Below are 15,581 nucleotides of genomic sequence, written 5' to 3'. Positions count from 1 at the left end.
TTGGGTAGTATAGATTTTTCAGTAGACAAAAGACAGGATGGTGGTAACGAAGTCCACATCTGAGAGGGTTGCAACTGCCTGACCAGATGTAGATGAGGGCAAAAAAAGTTGTCCTGCTCATTCCTAATGTATCTGTGGTTCTCAGCCTTTTCCATACTGTGACCCCATCTTAAAATAGAACATTTTGGGGGACTTCCCTTATATCTAGCCATAACAAAAGTTGCAGGTGGACCTTGAACTTGGTCTTAATCCACAGGCTGAGAAACTGTATACCAGGGGTAGGCAACCAATGGCACGTGTGCCAAAGGTGGCACGCGAGCTGATTTTCAGTGGCACTCACGCTGCCTGGGTCCTGGCCACCGGTCCGGGGGTTCTGCATTTTAATTTAATTTTTAAATGAAGCTTCTTAAACATTTTAAAAACCTTATTTACTTTACATACAACAATAGTTTAGTTATATATTATAGACTTATAGAAAGAGACCTTCTAAAAACGCTAAACTGTATTACTGGCACACACAACCTTAAATTAGAGTGAATAAATGAAGACTCGGCACACCACTTCTGAAAGGTTGCCGACCCCTGCCATATACTATGACTTCTAAGAGCAGCTGGAAGTCTAACAAGACACTTTCCTACCCCCACCATTGTGAATTTGACTGATAGCAGAAGTGCCCTCAGTCCTTGCTTTACCCTGTGGCAGTTTCCCCGTCCTAACCAATCACCTCAGAAATCCCCAAATGGAGCCTCAGCCAGCTCACTCTGCTCCAGGCCTCAATTGCTACCATGCACTGATATAGTAATCATACAGACTGAGTGAGATGACACGGAGAGAACAGTATAATCATATCTGAAAACATTTCAACTCCATGCCTAACTAGCCCAACCTCCAACAGGAGGGGTGCTAAGGTGGAATCCCATGCTAGAGAGCCCATAGAGCCAACGGCTACCCTCTGGGGTCTTCCTAGATAAAACAATGAAATCACCACAGAGCAATAAGAAAAGGAGTACTTGTGGCACCTTAGAGACTAACCAATTTATTTGAGCATAAGCTTTCGTGAGCTACAGCTCACTTCATCGGATGCATACTGTAGAAACTGCAGAAGACATTATATACACAGAGACCATGAAACAATACCTCCTCCCACCCCACTCTCCTGCTGGTAATAGTTTATTTAAAGTGATCACTCTCCTTACAATGTGTATGATAATCAAGTTGGGCCATTTCCAGCACAAATCCAGGTTTTCTCACCCTCCGCCTCCCCTCCCCCCCCCCCCCCCCCACAAACTCACTCTCCTGCTGGTAATAGCCCACAGAGCAATAGTCAGTCATCTATTGTTCAGGCTTGCAAGTGCGTGAACTGTACCTCATGACCAGTGGTACTGAAGGCAGCTGATAAATCTAATATCAGCATGGATAGATCTAATATCAGCATGGATACTGAAGGCAGCTGATAAATCTAATATCAGCATGGATAGATCTAATATCAGCATGTCCCCAGGGGAGACAATCGTGTACTGCAGTTTCAGGTTTTATTTACAAGAGAACTTACTCAACAGGAGCTGAAGTTAAAATGAAATGTGAGTTTTAAGATTGCTATCTTGCTGTTATCCGTTGCTTTTTTTCTGCTCTCCTTTCTTTTCTTCTGGTCTGTTTTCTATTAGAAAATATACCCAAGCCAGTTCTCTGTATCTCTGACTTCCACTGTGCTCATAAGTATCCAGGAAGGATGATAATTGTGCAGACAGCCTTTTGAAGGAGCTTCCTTTCTAAAGTTATTCGGATCAGCAGGTGCCAAGTATTAGTGAAATCAAAATAGTTTTGCAATAAGATGACTCTGGTAGTACATTACATTGTGGAATATACTAATGTTTTTTCACTTGGTATAGCTCAGTCTATGATGCAGTTCATAGTGTGATAGCTTTAATGCAGAATTGCTGTTTTGGGGCAGTAATAACTTGACAGCAAAAATTGTCTTTGGTCTTGGTTGGACAGAATATTCACCTACTTCTTTTCTTTCTTAGGATTTCCATGAGTTTAAGTCAGACCATTGTAAAGTAATGTTAATGTTCTTGTTACTTGATAATGGATCCCTCAGTGAGGGATAAAAAATTTTTTCTTTCTGTGTCTGGAAAGCAGCTAGGTACAATCTGTGTGGAGTTCAATATTCAAAGATAGCCCGTGGCAGGCTTTCAAGGGTAGAACAGAGTTCAAGAGGAGAAGAGACAGGTTGTCAGGGTCAGTTCCCTCGCCGCAGGATGCCTACTACATGTTCTTATAAACTTTAGGAGGATGAGGAAGGAAGAGTTTGTTAAGATTAGAAAACTCTGTCAATTGAAATTAACACTTGGGCGTCTTTGAAACTTGTTACACAGCAGTGTCAATCTCACATTTTCTTTTTTTATATAAAGGTACTTCAATGCTTACATTTCTCCAGCGAGCCTAAGATAGGCGTTTCACTTAAACGTACACACAAGTTTTGTTCTTTCTACATAATCTGGTACGCTTGGTCTCTTTCCCAGTTTCTGTAAAAGCTGGCACTGTATCTTGTTATCTACGGCTGTCCTAAAGTTCAAATGTGATGTGCACAGGCCTGGCGTATCTGGCTTTTTGCAGTGGCTGAATATGAAAGCAAATGAACCCTGACCAAAAGCTCTCTTCAGACTAAGCCTCCTTTTGATTTGGTGCCCCCTTGTGGGGAAAGTATTGTGAGAGATGCAAGCAGCCATCCATCTAGTCATTTACACTTTACATCAAGTGGTTGTAAAACACTACCCGGCCAAAATGTAACATTCTGTACCTACTCTGTAATTATGCAGCACAATTGCAAATGACTATATAAGGTACAATCCAGTGGAGAATTGGCCCCCTTACATTCTTTTCAGTACACCTGTGGAGATGTTAAATGTAACATTTTATGTCGCTGCAAACAGGGCAGTTATGTTGGTGCCATAGTAGATTCTATTTTTATTAAGCTTTTCTGATTTCACTTTTTAAAAATTGGATATTTTTATGAACATTTGTTTTGTAATTATATGGTGTGAAAGCAGAAATCTTAAATATTGCAGCACTTCATTTAATTTGAAAGCATGTTACTTGTTGACTGTAAGGCACTTCATTATAAGCTACTTCAACTCAATTTAAATTAAGTAGCTTTATTTACATACTCATTTTAATTATAAACTTAAAATGTTTAATCCAGAGTTGAGGTTTACAAGAGAGGCATCACTGTGTATAAAAGAAGACTTGGTTTCATGATTTGCAGAGAATACTAACGCAGCATCAGTAGATGTTGGTTGGGGTGGGCAAACTACGACCTGTGGGCCGGAGCTATTTTAAGCCGGCCTGCGAGCTCCCACTGAGGAGCAGGGTCTGGGGCTTGCCCCACTCCGGCTGGGGAGCAGGGTCAGGGTATGCACCACGTGGCTCCCGGAAGCCACAGCATGGCCCCGCTCCAGTGTGTCAGCCAGGATGCAGGGTTGGGGGCTGCACCATGGGGCTCCCAGAAGCCACGGCGTGGGCCCGCTCTGGCTCCTACGTGCTCCAATGGAAGCTGTAGGGGTGGTGCCTGCAGACAGGGCAGTGTGCAGAGCTGCCTGATCGCGCCTCCATGTAGGAGCCGGAGAAGGGACATGCCGCTGCTTCCAGGAGCTGTTTGAGGTACCTGTACCCCTGAGCTTCTCCCCATGCTTGAACCTCCTACCCAGCCCTGATCCCCCTCTCGCTCTCCAAATCCCTCGATCCCAGCCCAGAGCACCCTCCTGTACCCCAAAGCTCTCATCCCAGCACCACCCCAGAGCCTGCACCCCTTCCCGTACCCCTGCCCCAGCCCTGATTCTCCCTCCCACCCTCTGAACCCCTTGGTCCCATCCCAGAGCACCCTCCTACACCCCAAACTCCTCAGCCCCACCCCAGAGCCTGCACCCCCCCAAGCCAGAGCCCTTCCCCCCACCCCGCATTCCATTCCCCCACCCTAGCCCGAAGCCCCCTCCCACATCCTGCACTCCTCATTTCTGGCCCCATCCCGGAGTCCACACCCCCACCCAGAGCCCTCACCCCCTCCCACACCCCAACCCCAATTTTGTGAGCATTCATGGCCCGCCATACAATTTCTATTCCCAGATGTGGCCCCAGGCCAAAATGTTCGCCTACCCCTGATGTTGGTAATGAATTTGAAAAATGTTTGTGTCTAATTCTTCTACAAAGTGGTGGAGTTTTACTAAAACTCCACCAACAAATTTGTCAACTAAATTCATTAAATGTGTAAAAGCAGCTGAGTTTTACTATGCTCATGTACATTCAGTAACAAGAGATGAAAACACTTTCAGTGTAGGTAATTTAATCTTCAAATTATTCCTAGCTTGCATTTTTTTAAATTGAGTTTTATTGTCAGTATGAGCAGTTTTCCAAAGATTTCTCTGTTACATTAGGAAGCGAGAGTTGGGAGGTACAGTGGAGAGCTTTTCAATCTTCAGACGAAACTGAAATTAGGATATGTTCATTCCAGGTTTTGCATGTGTGTGTGTGTGTGTATAGATATTTGACTATCTCAAAATTAGTGTGTAATAAATCATTCCTTCTGAGATGAAATACAAACCACATGCAAGTAGAAACTTATAATGGAAGTGTTCTTCAAAAGTGGCCCTCAAGTGTGAGGAATACTTAGTAAATGAACAGTTAATATGGTAATGGGTTTTGGATGCTACAATTTTATGTAAACATTTTGTTGTATGAAAATTGTGTTTGAATTATTGTAATACAAGTAGTACTTCTGTTTGTACCTTTTCTGGAGGTCTGATAATGAAATGCACCTTTTGATGGGTTTTACTGCATTGGGATTTCATGGTTGGTCAGTGTAATTAGAACTTACATTTCTCCCCACTCAGGTTTGTCTTATTCCTAAATCTGCTCATGGTACCAACCCAGCAAGTGCCCAGATGGCAGGGATGAAGATTCAGCCAGTGGAGGTGGATAAAAATGGAAACATTGATATTGCCCATCTAAAGGCAATGGTGAGTGTCACATCTGCTGTTTATTTTGGGGGGTGGGAACTTTCCTCTTTCCCTCTGGGTAATGGATTGTTAGCAGCTGTATCAGATTTTCTGTTATGAAGGAAAATGGTGCAAATAAATAATGGATACCTGCTTTAAAAGAAGAATAAATCATTCTTCCTTTTCTTGCTATTTGAGAAACAAGTCATTAAACTTGCAAGCCTTCTTTAAATTTGGGGATCCTTTGTGTAGAAATGGTTGACAGAGTGTACATTGTAGCTTCTTTCATAGCGAGTTGTTCTCCCTCCACCCCCAGTTCAGTATCTGAAGTGAATGAAGCATATTCATGTGATTCTCAAACATTTGTAGCTGCTCTTTAACCTACTAACTTTAACCTCATCTACTGAAGAGCAGTTCCACAGCTGGGTAAGATGTTGCTAGGCAACTGCCTCTGCATCTCTGAATAGATTGGCTGCAGATGAAGCTCAAGTAGCAGAATATATTTAAAATATATTTTGGAGTTGTTAGGTATTAAAATTATCATTGCCATTGAAGGGAAAAAAAGACTGACAGCCAATTTCCTAGAAAATGTGAAAGATCAATTTTGTTAACCAATGAATGCAGCTTGTTTAAAATCTCTCAAATGTGATTAAACTTACGTTTCTCATTCAAGTGATTGTGCACATGTACGTTCCACTGTAGATGTGCGCATGCCCAATGCATTCGAGGTAGAGATTTTTGCCAGCAGCACATGTGTCCCGCTATCCTTGTGTGCAGAACGGAGGGCACAAAAAGGGCATGGTCGCCACCTTCCTCTCAGTTCCTTCTTACTACCTTTTGGAAAGAGTTGGGGCTCCCCACCAGTCTTGAGCCTCAGTTAGCTTTGAAGGAGATTTTCTCCTATGTATAGTTGTAGTTCACTTCATTTTAGTTTGTTACTAGCTCTTTGTGGGTGTGTGTGTGTGTGGGGTGTTGGGGGAGGGGAGATTGCCATGCAGAAATCTCCTGGATTGAAAAAATGTACCACATTCAGGACTATTATCCATGTCACTGATAGGCACAAGAGTTGCCTCATTTGTTTAGGCAAGGGATGTGTGAGAGACAAATGTCCTATCTGTACCTCATTCTCTGAGGACAAAGAAACAGGGATTTCTGCCTTAGAGCTCACAGAAATATAGGGCTGGAAGGGATCTTGAGCAGTTATCTAGTCCAGCTCCCTGCACTAAGGCAGCACCAAATATACCTAGACCATCCTGGCAGGTGTACGTGTAACCTGTTTTTAAAAAATCTTCTGTGAAGGGGATTTCACAGCCTCTCTTGGAAGCCTATTCCATAACTTATCCCTAGAATTAATTTTTTTTTCTAATATTTAACTTAAATCTCCCTTGCTGCAAATTAAGCCTCTTGCTACTTGTCCTACCTTCAATGGACATGGAAAACCATTGATCATCATCCTCTTTATAACAGCCCATAATACATTTGAAGACTGTTACGGGTCCCTGCTCAGTCATCTTTTCTCAAGAGTAAGCATGCCTAATTTTTTAACCTTTCTTATAAGTCGGGTTCCCCCCAGTTTGTCCACATTTTTCTTAAAAATGTGGTGCCCAAAACTGCCTTTCCATTGGCATACTTGGCTATTTTGCCTTTAATATGGTCTTACTGAGAACTTTTAACGGGTCTTATTCGTATGTACTTTCCAGTCTCTGATCAATGGGACCTGGATTTAGTTTTGTCCTGTTTTTCTTAGGCCACACCTGAAGCTTATGTCTAAGGTTGTATCTGCATTTCACCTCAGAACATTCATATTCCAATGGTGTTCTCCCCTCCGCCCCCAAACAAAACAAAACAAAAACAAAACCTCATTCTAGCAAAACTGAAGAGAAGCTTCATACTCTGGCCATTTGGAGGGCTCTATCCTTATCTGGACAACAACAAAATCTTTCAGATGAGGCTACAAAAAGTTTAGGATATTTGATGAAAGGGCAACCAGTTACAGCCCAGCATACATCTCACTGGATTTCTGACTGTATCAAGGTTTCCTCTCCTCAGAGAATAAGAGCCCATTCCACTAGGGTTCGTTACACTTCATCAGCCTTCTTGAGTAACAAACTGGCAGTAGACATTTGCAAAGCAGCAATAACACGGTCGTTGGTACATATCTTTTTCAGACACTACACTATCACTCAAGCTTCCCAGGGCAATACCATCTTTGGAAAGTCAGTGCTGCAGTCTCTTTTCAAGTCCTATCACCTGTAAGGAAACTGCTCATGAATCACCTGCAGTGGAATGTATCTGTGAATAATCACTCAAAGGGGGTGGGGGAAAAACCCACCTGTTTACTCTTTGTAGTTGTGCATAGTAATTGTTGTTGTTCTTTGAGATGTATTGTGCACATATACATTCCACAACTGTCCCACCTTCCCTGGTACTGTGGGTATTAGACATTTGTGTGAAAGATGCCATGCCCCTTTTTATGCCCTTGGCTCCACACACAAGGATGGTAGGGGCACATGTGCTGCCTCACGGTACTGCTGGCAAAGTCTCTGACTCCACTGCATTGAGTGCACACATACTTGTGTGGTAGAATGGATGTGTGTGCCATATATTTCAAATGGCCATTACTGTACAGACAAGTAACCATTTTTCATACTACTTTTCCCTCACTATCGTTGATTTAAATTAGTCTTGGTGAAGAACAGACATCTCTACATAGATGCTTCTGAAGGAAAAGTAGAGCTCAACACCTTTCACTTAAGTAACCAGACATTTGTCATGATAGAAATGCATGCACATTTTTTGACTTAGAGATCATTAAATTTCCCCAAAGTCTAAAACTTAGCACCAAAATCATGTGCCAGGGAGGGTGATTGGCAGTTACGACTTTGCGGGATGAGATGGGTAAACGTGTTTTCAGCATGTAAAACACTTGTGGTGGTGACAGTAACTACTTGATTTTTATAAAGGTTTTTGCTGAAGAGAAATTTGTGACCCTCCAGTGACCTTCTATATTCCCTCCTTTTTTAAAGGTGGATAAGCACAAAGATAACTTGGCAGCTATCATGATCACGTACCCTTCCACCAATGGTGTGTTTGAAGAGAATATCAGTGATGTGTGTGACCTGATTCACAAACATGGAGGCCAGGTTTACCTAGATGGTGCAAACATGAATGCCCAGGTGTGCATCTGTTAAACAGATTTTAACTATTAAATGGTGGTAACTTCCAGAGAAACAACAAATATCAGTTCTCACGTTTTCAACTTTACCACAGCTTCACCGTAAGACTGATATACCATAAATGTTTGGAAAGAAACTGAGGTTACCAAAAACACCAGTAGAAATTGGATGGTAAAAAATATTGTCACCGTTCATGGCAGAGATGAGCATCTCTCTCCTTCCTGACCCAGAGTTTTCAAGGGTGCACAGTTCCCTGCCTTACACTGTGATATTTCCAGAAAGCCAGGCTGCCTAAACAGCCCAGCTTTGCTTTCTCTTCAGAGGCTGTGAACAGCATCGTTGCCTGCAGTTACAAGTTATCACACAGCTCTTTATAAGCAAGCACATTTATCAAGGTGAAAGTATTGGAGAGAAAACATATTCAAAACAATAAAAGAACCTACATACATGCAAAAAAGCTTACCAGAGGTCACCCATCAGTCTTATGGGGCCCTCACAGGTCAAGTCCTTCCATCACTTCTGCAAGTATTGTTCCGTCTTGGACGGTCCTGTCTACTTGTTGGATCAAAAGGAAGGCCATGAGAAAGTTAAAACTCAAGCTTTTTATCCAAAAGTCATTTCTTTGTCTGTTAGCTCTGGGAATCCAGTTTGAACTAGTATATGCAAGGCGTCCCAGGAGGTGATACCTCTCAGAAAGGGCTACAACCTGGCTGGTTTGTCTTAATCACCACCTATTGTTTTTAGTTCCTGATAGAGTGGTGGTATCCTCCCCCATGGAGTAGAACACAATCATACAAAACCATTAACTTAAAACAATGGACCCCAAAGATACTTAAATTTAGTTCACTAAGGTTTCCCAAAGATATGCAGGAAATTGCTATATGTCACAAATATAATTTAAAACAGGCTGCATGCTGAATGACCAGAAGTCTAGTGAGTAGAATTATTCGTAATGTTCTTATTTGTCTCAAAGATGTTTATAAAAAGTATCTGGAAGGCCAGAATAATAAATTGAATTTTAAGTCTAAAGCCCTTTATCTGATCTAGGTGTCTGTCTTTTACACATTTAGTTAAGAATTTAACATTTATAAAAGATGCTAAACCTTCCTATATTTAATGGATATGACCTTGTAAAGGAAAACAAAATTAATCTAATAATTTTAGACTAATTTTTGCATAGAAAACCAGCACAAATTGAAGAAATGACACTAAAGCATGTTGATAGGTGATTAACAGATGCAACTTTCTACAATGGTGACTTCTCCTAGAGTGTCAAATCGCAGAGATGAGATCCATTTGTATATGAAAAATATATTTTCCGAGACAGCATTTGAACTTTTGGTGGTGATTCTCTGACAGGTGGGTCTGTGTCGCCCTGGAGACTATGGATCTGATGTCTCTCATTTAAACCTTCACAAAACCTTTTGCATTCCCCATGGAGGAGGAGGACCTGGAATGGGCCCAATCGGAGTGTGAGTATCAGGCTCTAACTCTTAAATTTACTTTGGAGAAGAAGAGACCCTAGTTGTACATAATTCTATTGAGAGTAAGGGCCACTAGCACTGATTGGGAGAGGCTTTGTTTTGGGAGGAGTTGTGTATGTTTCTATTCTAAGGCACTCAAGACTGGCATTTGAATACCATTGTATTGTCGTCTTGATATCACTACTCTACTCACATATCCCTCAGCCAGTGCACTAGAGTCTTGACAAACAACCACCCCTTCGTGACTCTGGAGACAGGCATATCAGAAGTTCATTTTTAGTTGAAGGATGCTAACAAATCCGCCTCATTGTGATAGTGGTTCTCCATCTCTTTGTGATGGAAGCTCCCATAGTCCCCTTGCACAATCCAGTATCCTGGAAGTTTCTTTTGTAGACTTCTTATTCACTTCATTATTTTGTTTTGTTTTCTCTCACTCCATAGAAGGCTACATGCTGCTCTGGGTAGGTGGGAGTCTTTTTTACTGGTGACTACTTGACTAGCTATAAGGAATGTCCCAGCAGTAGGGAAGAGAAGCTTTTGTGGGTGGGCTGAAATTGATCCTGGAGTCTGCCTATGCAAGTTGCAGCCATGGTCAGCTGCATTAAAGGTCCTACTTAGGGAGGAAAGGCTGGTGGCTTTCAAGGAGAAACTGGATATGTTACCCACAGCTGCTATATAAAGTTGATTGTGGGTGCACGGAGTTGTACAGCTTTCCCAGTCTTTCTTCTAACCCTAAACCTACCCCATCCCTTACTGCATTTCTCTGTTCTACATTTCTTCTCCTTTCACCCATCCCCAATGACTACTCTAACGTTCCTCAGGTTGGGAAATACCAGTCTACAGAGATGGTGAAGGGGGAGAATTCCATCATTCTAGAATAACATGGGTGATGACCTGGTGTTTAGTTTGCAACTAATGAAAACCTAGGCCTCCACCTGGGAAATGTGTACCGTGTAAGCAAGTGTGTATAGACTATCATCCTGCTTGTTAAACCTGTTGACTTCTTGCAATATGAACGGTATTAAACATTTGGTCCCGATTATATTTACACCCCATAAGCAAAACAGATAGGATAAGAAAAAACACTGCAAAAATGGAGTAGCATGGGGAACAGCACAATTTTGCATACTGTAGTCTTGATAATCTGTGCTCAGATCTGTACAAGACAGTTTTTTATAACCAAGCCAGGAAAGAAAGGATGTGTGTTGGACTTACATTTGCAACAGTAAATAGGCATGGGTAAGTAACTGGCAATTCAATATGGAACCTCTCACTAGATTACCAGCTCAGATTTATTTTTGAAGTAAGCTGTCTTCAGTCTAATCTTTAATGGACTAGTGTCCCTCTTGTAAAACTCACCACAACAATTGATTCTATTTGGAGTGAATGATAAAGGAAGCGTAGACTGGTATGGAAATGGTTAGAGTGGATTTCTGTACTTGGGTATTTGTTCCTGATAGATTATAAAAGAAGTGGGAATCCTCTTCTGAAGCTAGCCAAAATGATACAGCGATGTGTTTGTTTTAAAATCAGTGTATCTGTGTTTCAGGAAGAATCATCTGGTGCCCTACCTGCCTAGCCATCCCGTCCTTGCACTACAGCTTGATAAGGATGCGTGCCCTTTGGGTACAATCAGCGCTGCCCCTTGGGGCTCCAGTGCTATATTGCCCATTTCATGGGCCTATATCAAGGTGTGTGGATTTTTTTCCCCCAGCATCAGTTAAGGATCTGTTTATTTTTCCCAGTGTGGCATTTCTACATTTGGGAAGGTGAAATTGAGTATTTTAGACCTATCCAACATTCACGCTTTCAAATGGGTTCACAAGGTCATTGAAAATGGTGGCATTGATTCTCACGTTCTAATTTCAAATATAGCATATGGCAGTCTTGCAAAATGCCCAGGAAAACTTTCCAACCCAAGTACAAAATCAGATTACTTGCCCTTCACCTCAAGGAGTTATACTTTACTCACATGTCAAAGGAAAAAAATTATTTCACCTCAGCAAGTAGAATGTTATAAAGCTGTTTAATGCAGTTTTCCCCCAAGAAGATGTGCACACCATAAACAAAACAACCAGTGCCTCTGTTAAAAGTCCTAGAGCAGATTTCAGGAATAAATTTCATGTTGAGATCCTTGCTATCTTTGGGGGTGCTGCTTCTATAGATAGTGGGGGCAGTACAATGAACTGTTGCCATAAATGAACGTATGCAACTTGTTTAATGTCCTTGTTTGTTGCCTTTTAATATTTCTTGAGGCCAGAGTTATAACCACATGTATAATTAGACTGTATCCAAGAAAGACGTTTGTCCTCCCACTGTTTCTCAGAATCATCCGGTTTTCATGTTCTTCAGGGAGCTTCTTGGCAATAGTAAATTAATTTTTTATTTACAGAATTTCTTACCTACTTTGTCTCAGTATGCTGCAGTATTGGGTTAAAAAATGTCAGAAACACTCCACAGCTAGTAAATGCAACTTTCCTGAAACATCTTTCTTCAGGAGACAATAAAATCTGATTAGTTTTGGCTAAGGCACATGAGAACTTGGCTTTTAGTGTTTGTCTGTATTTAAATACTTTGGAACACAGTGAAACGTACTGATGAACCTGTTGACACGTGGTTAGATTCATGGGCTAATTTGACACTTATTTGGTAAACACTATTAAAAACGAAAAGGAGTACTTGTGGCACCTTAGAGACTAACCAATTTATTTGAGCATGAGCTTTCGTGAGCTACAGCTCACTTCATCAGATGTTTACCGTGGTAAACGTCTGATGAAGTGAGCTGTAGCTCACGAAAGCTCATGCTCAAATAAATTGGTTAGTCTCTAAGGTGCCACAAGTACTCCTTTTCTTTTTGCGAATACAGACTAACACGGCTGTTCCTCTGAAACTATTAAAAACGTGCCTCAGATTCTCAAGTTTAAGATAAGCCTAATTCCCATCTTTATCCTAAAGATGTGTAATGATCCTTGGTATTGTAAGCTGATTCCAATTTTGAAATATTCACACTGGAGCATATTATTTTAAGTCTAGGCATCTCCCTGCTCTTTCATACTGAGCATAGATAATAAACCAGAAGCCTCCATGGGCTGCTCCTCCAAGTGAAGTGAGAAAGGCTGTGAACAGCATTTTGGAAATCCAGGGGTGCATTTGACCCTGTGTCACACCAAGCAACCCTCTTCTACACATTTTAATGCTATTTAAGGGCTGTGGAAAGTTCCTTGTTTTGTGCCTTAGCCTGTTTGCTAAACAGAAAACAAATCTTTGTCTACCAAAATTCCTTCATATGAAGGAACGTGCCCAGTTTGTTTTTGTCAATTTAATGTGGAAGAAAACTAAAGTATTATCTGAGTGTGGTGCTAGAGCTGCCCACACTAATAACTGAAAAGCATCCTAGCTTTTAGTGAGTCTTGGGTTCAGCCCTTCCAAAAGAGGGGTAGGGGAAACAGGAAATGCCTTGTGTGTCCGTGAGTTTATGAACTGACGTGTTCAGCTATGAGAATATGTTCACTGTTTATGGTAAGAGGTTGTTTCAGACCTGTGTTACTATAGTGTTTTTGCTCTTTTCAGATGATGGGTGGAAAGGGTCTTAAACACGCTTCCGAGATTGCTATATTAAATGCTAACTACATGGCAAAAAGACTAGAGAAACACTACAAAGTCCTTTTCAGAGGGGCAAGAGGCAAGTATTGAGCTTACTTTGTCTCCTGACATTCTAGTTTCTCCCAGCATCTCCTACAGCACTTTGGATTGTAGATGCGGTGTTTGCTTTAAACTGATGTGAGGGTTTTCAGTCCCAGCACATATTGTAAAACAGTGCATACACAGGCAAATAACTAGGCAGAGGGAAATATTTAGTGCTAATCCTAGACAGGAGCCAAAATGAAGCTAAGGTATTGGCAGAGGTGAAAAGTGCACTTTTGGTAACTAGTTGCAACAATGTTAAAAGTTGTAAAATGAGTCTTCTGCCTGTCTTTGAACCAAAGATTGTTCTCATCAAATTGGCAAGTAAGTCTTATCTTAAATAGTGGGGAAAAAAACTGTTAAATAGTAAGTCATTGAGGAGAGACTGTAGTAATTCAATATAATATGAAGCACAGTAAGCAAAGAGCATTTTAAATGATTCCTTGTTCAATACCCTATATTACCACCCTAAAAAATGCCTGCAGTGATGCATGAATGGTTTAGGAGACTAATCCAGATCTGTTTCAGTTCCCTAGCATTTTTGTTATGAAATGTAACCCCTTTGGGGAATGGTTCAGCTATTGCCTACCCCCTCTTTTGTTCCCCCTTAAGGCAGGGCAGAAATTTATGAAGAATATCAGATTGCAAGTTTCAAGTCAGTAGAAGAAAGATCTTATTTTGAGGACTGCCTCTTCCCTGTTTCAATTGAATGGCATTAAAAATATCCAAAATGCATTCCATATACTCTTCAACCTTGGTGTGTAGATATGTAAATACTTTACTTTACTTTAAAGCAAGTAAAGATTGATTAAAGTTGCTGACAGTATTTTAAAAATTAGAACCTTAGTTCACAGAAATACAAAGCTAAATCTCAAGTTTTTGAAAGGTTCAGAAGTGAAATGTTCAATCTTCTATTCAAGAATAACCCTATTCATCTGGAGTGGTGATGGCAATGTATTTGGGTCTCTTGGGTCACACTTGCATAAAAAGCCTGGAAGAAAGTATTTTCCTCTGGAGAATCCATGATCTTTCCCTTGTTACTCACCCAAGGGCCTGAGATGATATTAATCCTGCTTTTCTGGCAAGGCTGAATACAGTTTTCTTCCTCAGACCATTAGCAACTCTCAACATTGGTCAGAGGGGGTCATTCAAAAAAATGAGCTACTGTTTTCTTGCAGAATTTGAGCATGCTCCTTTCTCAGGACCTGCTGATCTGGGGAGCTAGTGACCCAAACACTAATCATCATGTGGCAGTAGAGTACTGCTGCATTATTGGACAGGTCTGAAAATGTACTTAACCTGAATTGTACAGGAGGAAAGGCATGTAGATAATAAGAATATATCTTGGGAGGATATGCTTGCATATAAGAGAAGCTGCTTTGAGCATTTGTCTGATTGTGCTCTGGCTAAATCTAAAGCGCTCCGGCTAAATCTAATGCGCTCCAACACAAAGTGCTGTTTCTGTATGTGTACCACGGAAATTTTGTTTTTAAAAGTAATCATTTAAAAGTGTGGCAATGGAGAGAGATGGGGAGGGCAAATAAGTATTCAAATACACTTGTAGTTCACATAGTCTCTTAAATGTGCACTTGTGAAACTATAGTCTCCAACTGGAGAGTCCTTGCACATCCTGGAGATGAGTTCTCCACCAAGCCACTGGAACAGAAATGTGGTATTAAAATTGAGGCCAATCTGCAGTTCTGCTCTGTTCTTCAACAAGTGAGATCAGTATGTAACCTTTGTTCACTTACAGGTTATGTAGCTCATGAATTTATTTTGGATGCCAGACCCTTCAAGAAAACAGCAAATGTAGAAGCTGTGGATGTTGCAAAGAGGCTTCAGGACTATGGTGAGAGAGTCCAAAAAAGACATGTCATTTACCACAGTAAAGACTAGAATTTCTTAAACCTACCTTCAAGGGCTACAGAAATATCCTAGTCCTCTAGTGTTCTGTAGCAACATAAAGAACGAGGAGGACTTGTGGCACCTTAGAGACCAACAAATTTATTTGGGCATAAGCTTTTGTGGGCTAAATCCCACTTCATCGGATACATGCAGTGGAAAATACAGTAGGAAGATTATACACACACAGAGAACATGAAAAAATGGGTGTTGCCATACCAACTCTGAGACTAATCAAATAAGGTGGGCTATTGTCAGCAGGAGAAAAAAAACTTCTGTAGTGATAATCAGGATGGCCCATTTCAAACAGTTGACAAGAAGGTGTGAGTAACAGTAGGGGAAAA

General features: G+C 41.1%; 1 protein-coding gene across 1 annotated transcript in view; it reads left to right on the top strand.

Moving 5' to 3' along the window:
- Nucleotides 1-15,581, top strand: part of GLDC (glycine decarboxylase) — a 70,539-nt gene that overhangs the window by 48,851 nt on the left and 6,107 nt on the right. The window contains exons 17-22 of the mRNA XM_073345303.1: nt 4,887-5,012; nt 8,018-8,167; nt 9,527-9,639; nt 11,201-11,342; nt 13,222-13,333; nt 15,089-15,184. Of these exons, the coding sequence (XP_073201404.1) occupies nt 4,887-5,012; nt 8,018-8,167; nt 9,527-9,639; nt 11,201-11,342; nt 13,222-13,333; nt 15,089-15,184 (739 nt within the window). The remainder of the gene's footprint in view (nt 1-4,886; nt 5,013-8,017; nt 8,168-9,526; nt 9,640-11,200; nt 11,343-13,221; nt 13,334-15,088; nt 15,185-15,581) is intronic.

Source organism: Lepidochelys kempii, chromosome 5 (assembly GCF_965140265.1).
Source record: "Lepidochelys kempii isolate rLepKem1 chromosome 5, rLepKem1.hap2, whole genome shotgun sequence".
Taxonomy (NCBI): Eukaryota; Metazoa; Chordata; order Testudines; family Cheloniidae; genus Lepidochelys; species Lepidochelys kempii.
The sequence above is the reverse complement of the archived record's forward strand: the minus strand, read 5'-3'. Positions and strand labels throughout refer to the sequence as shown.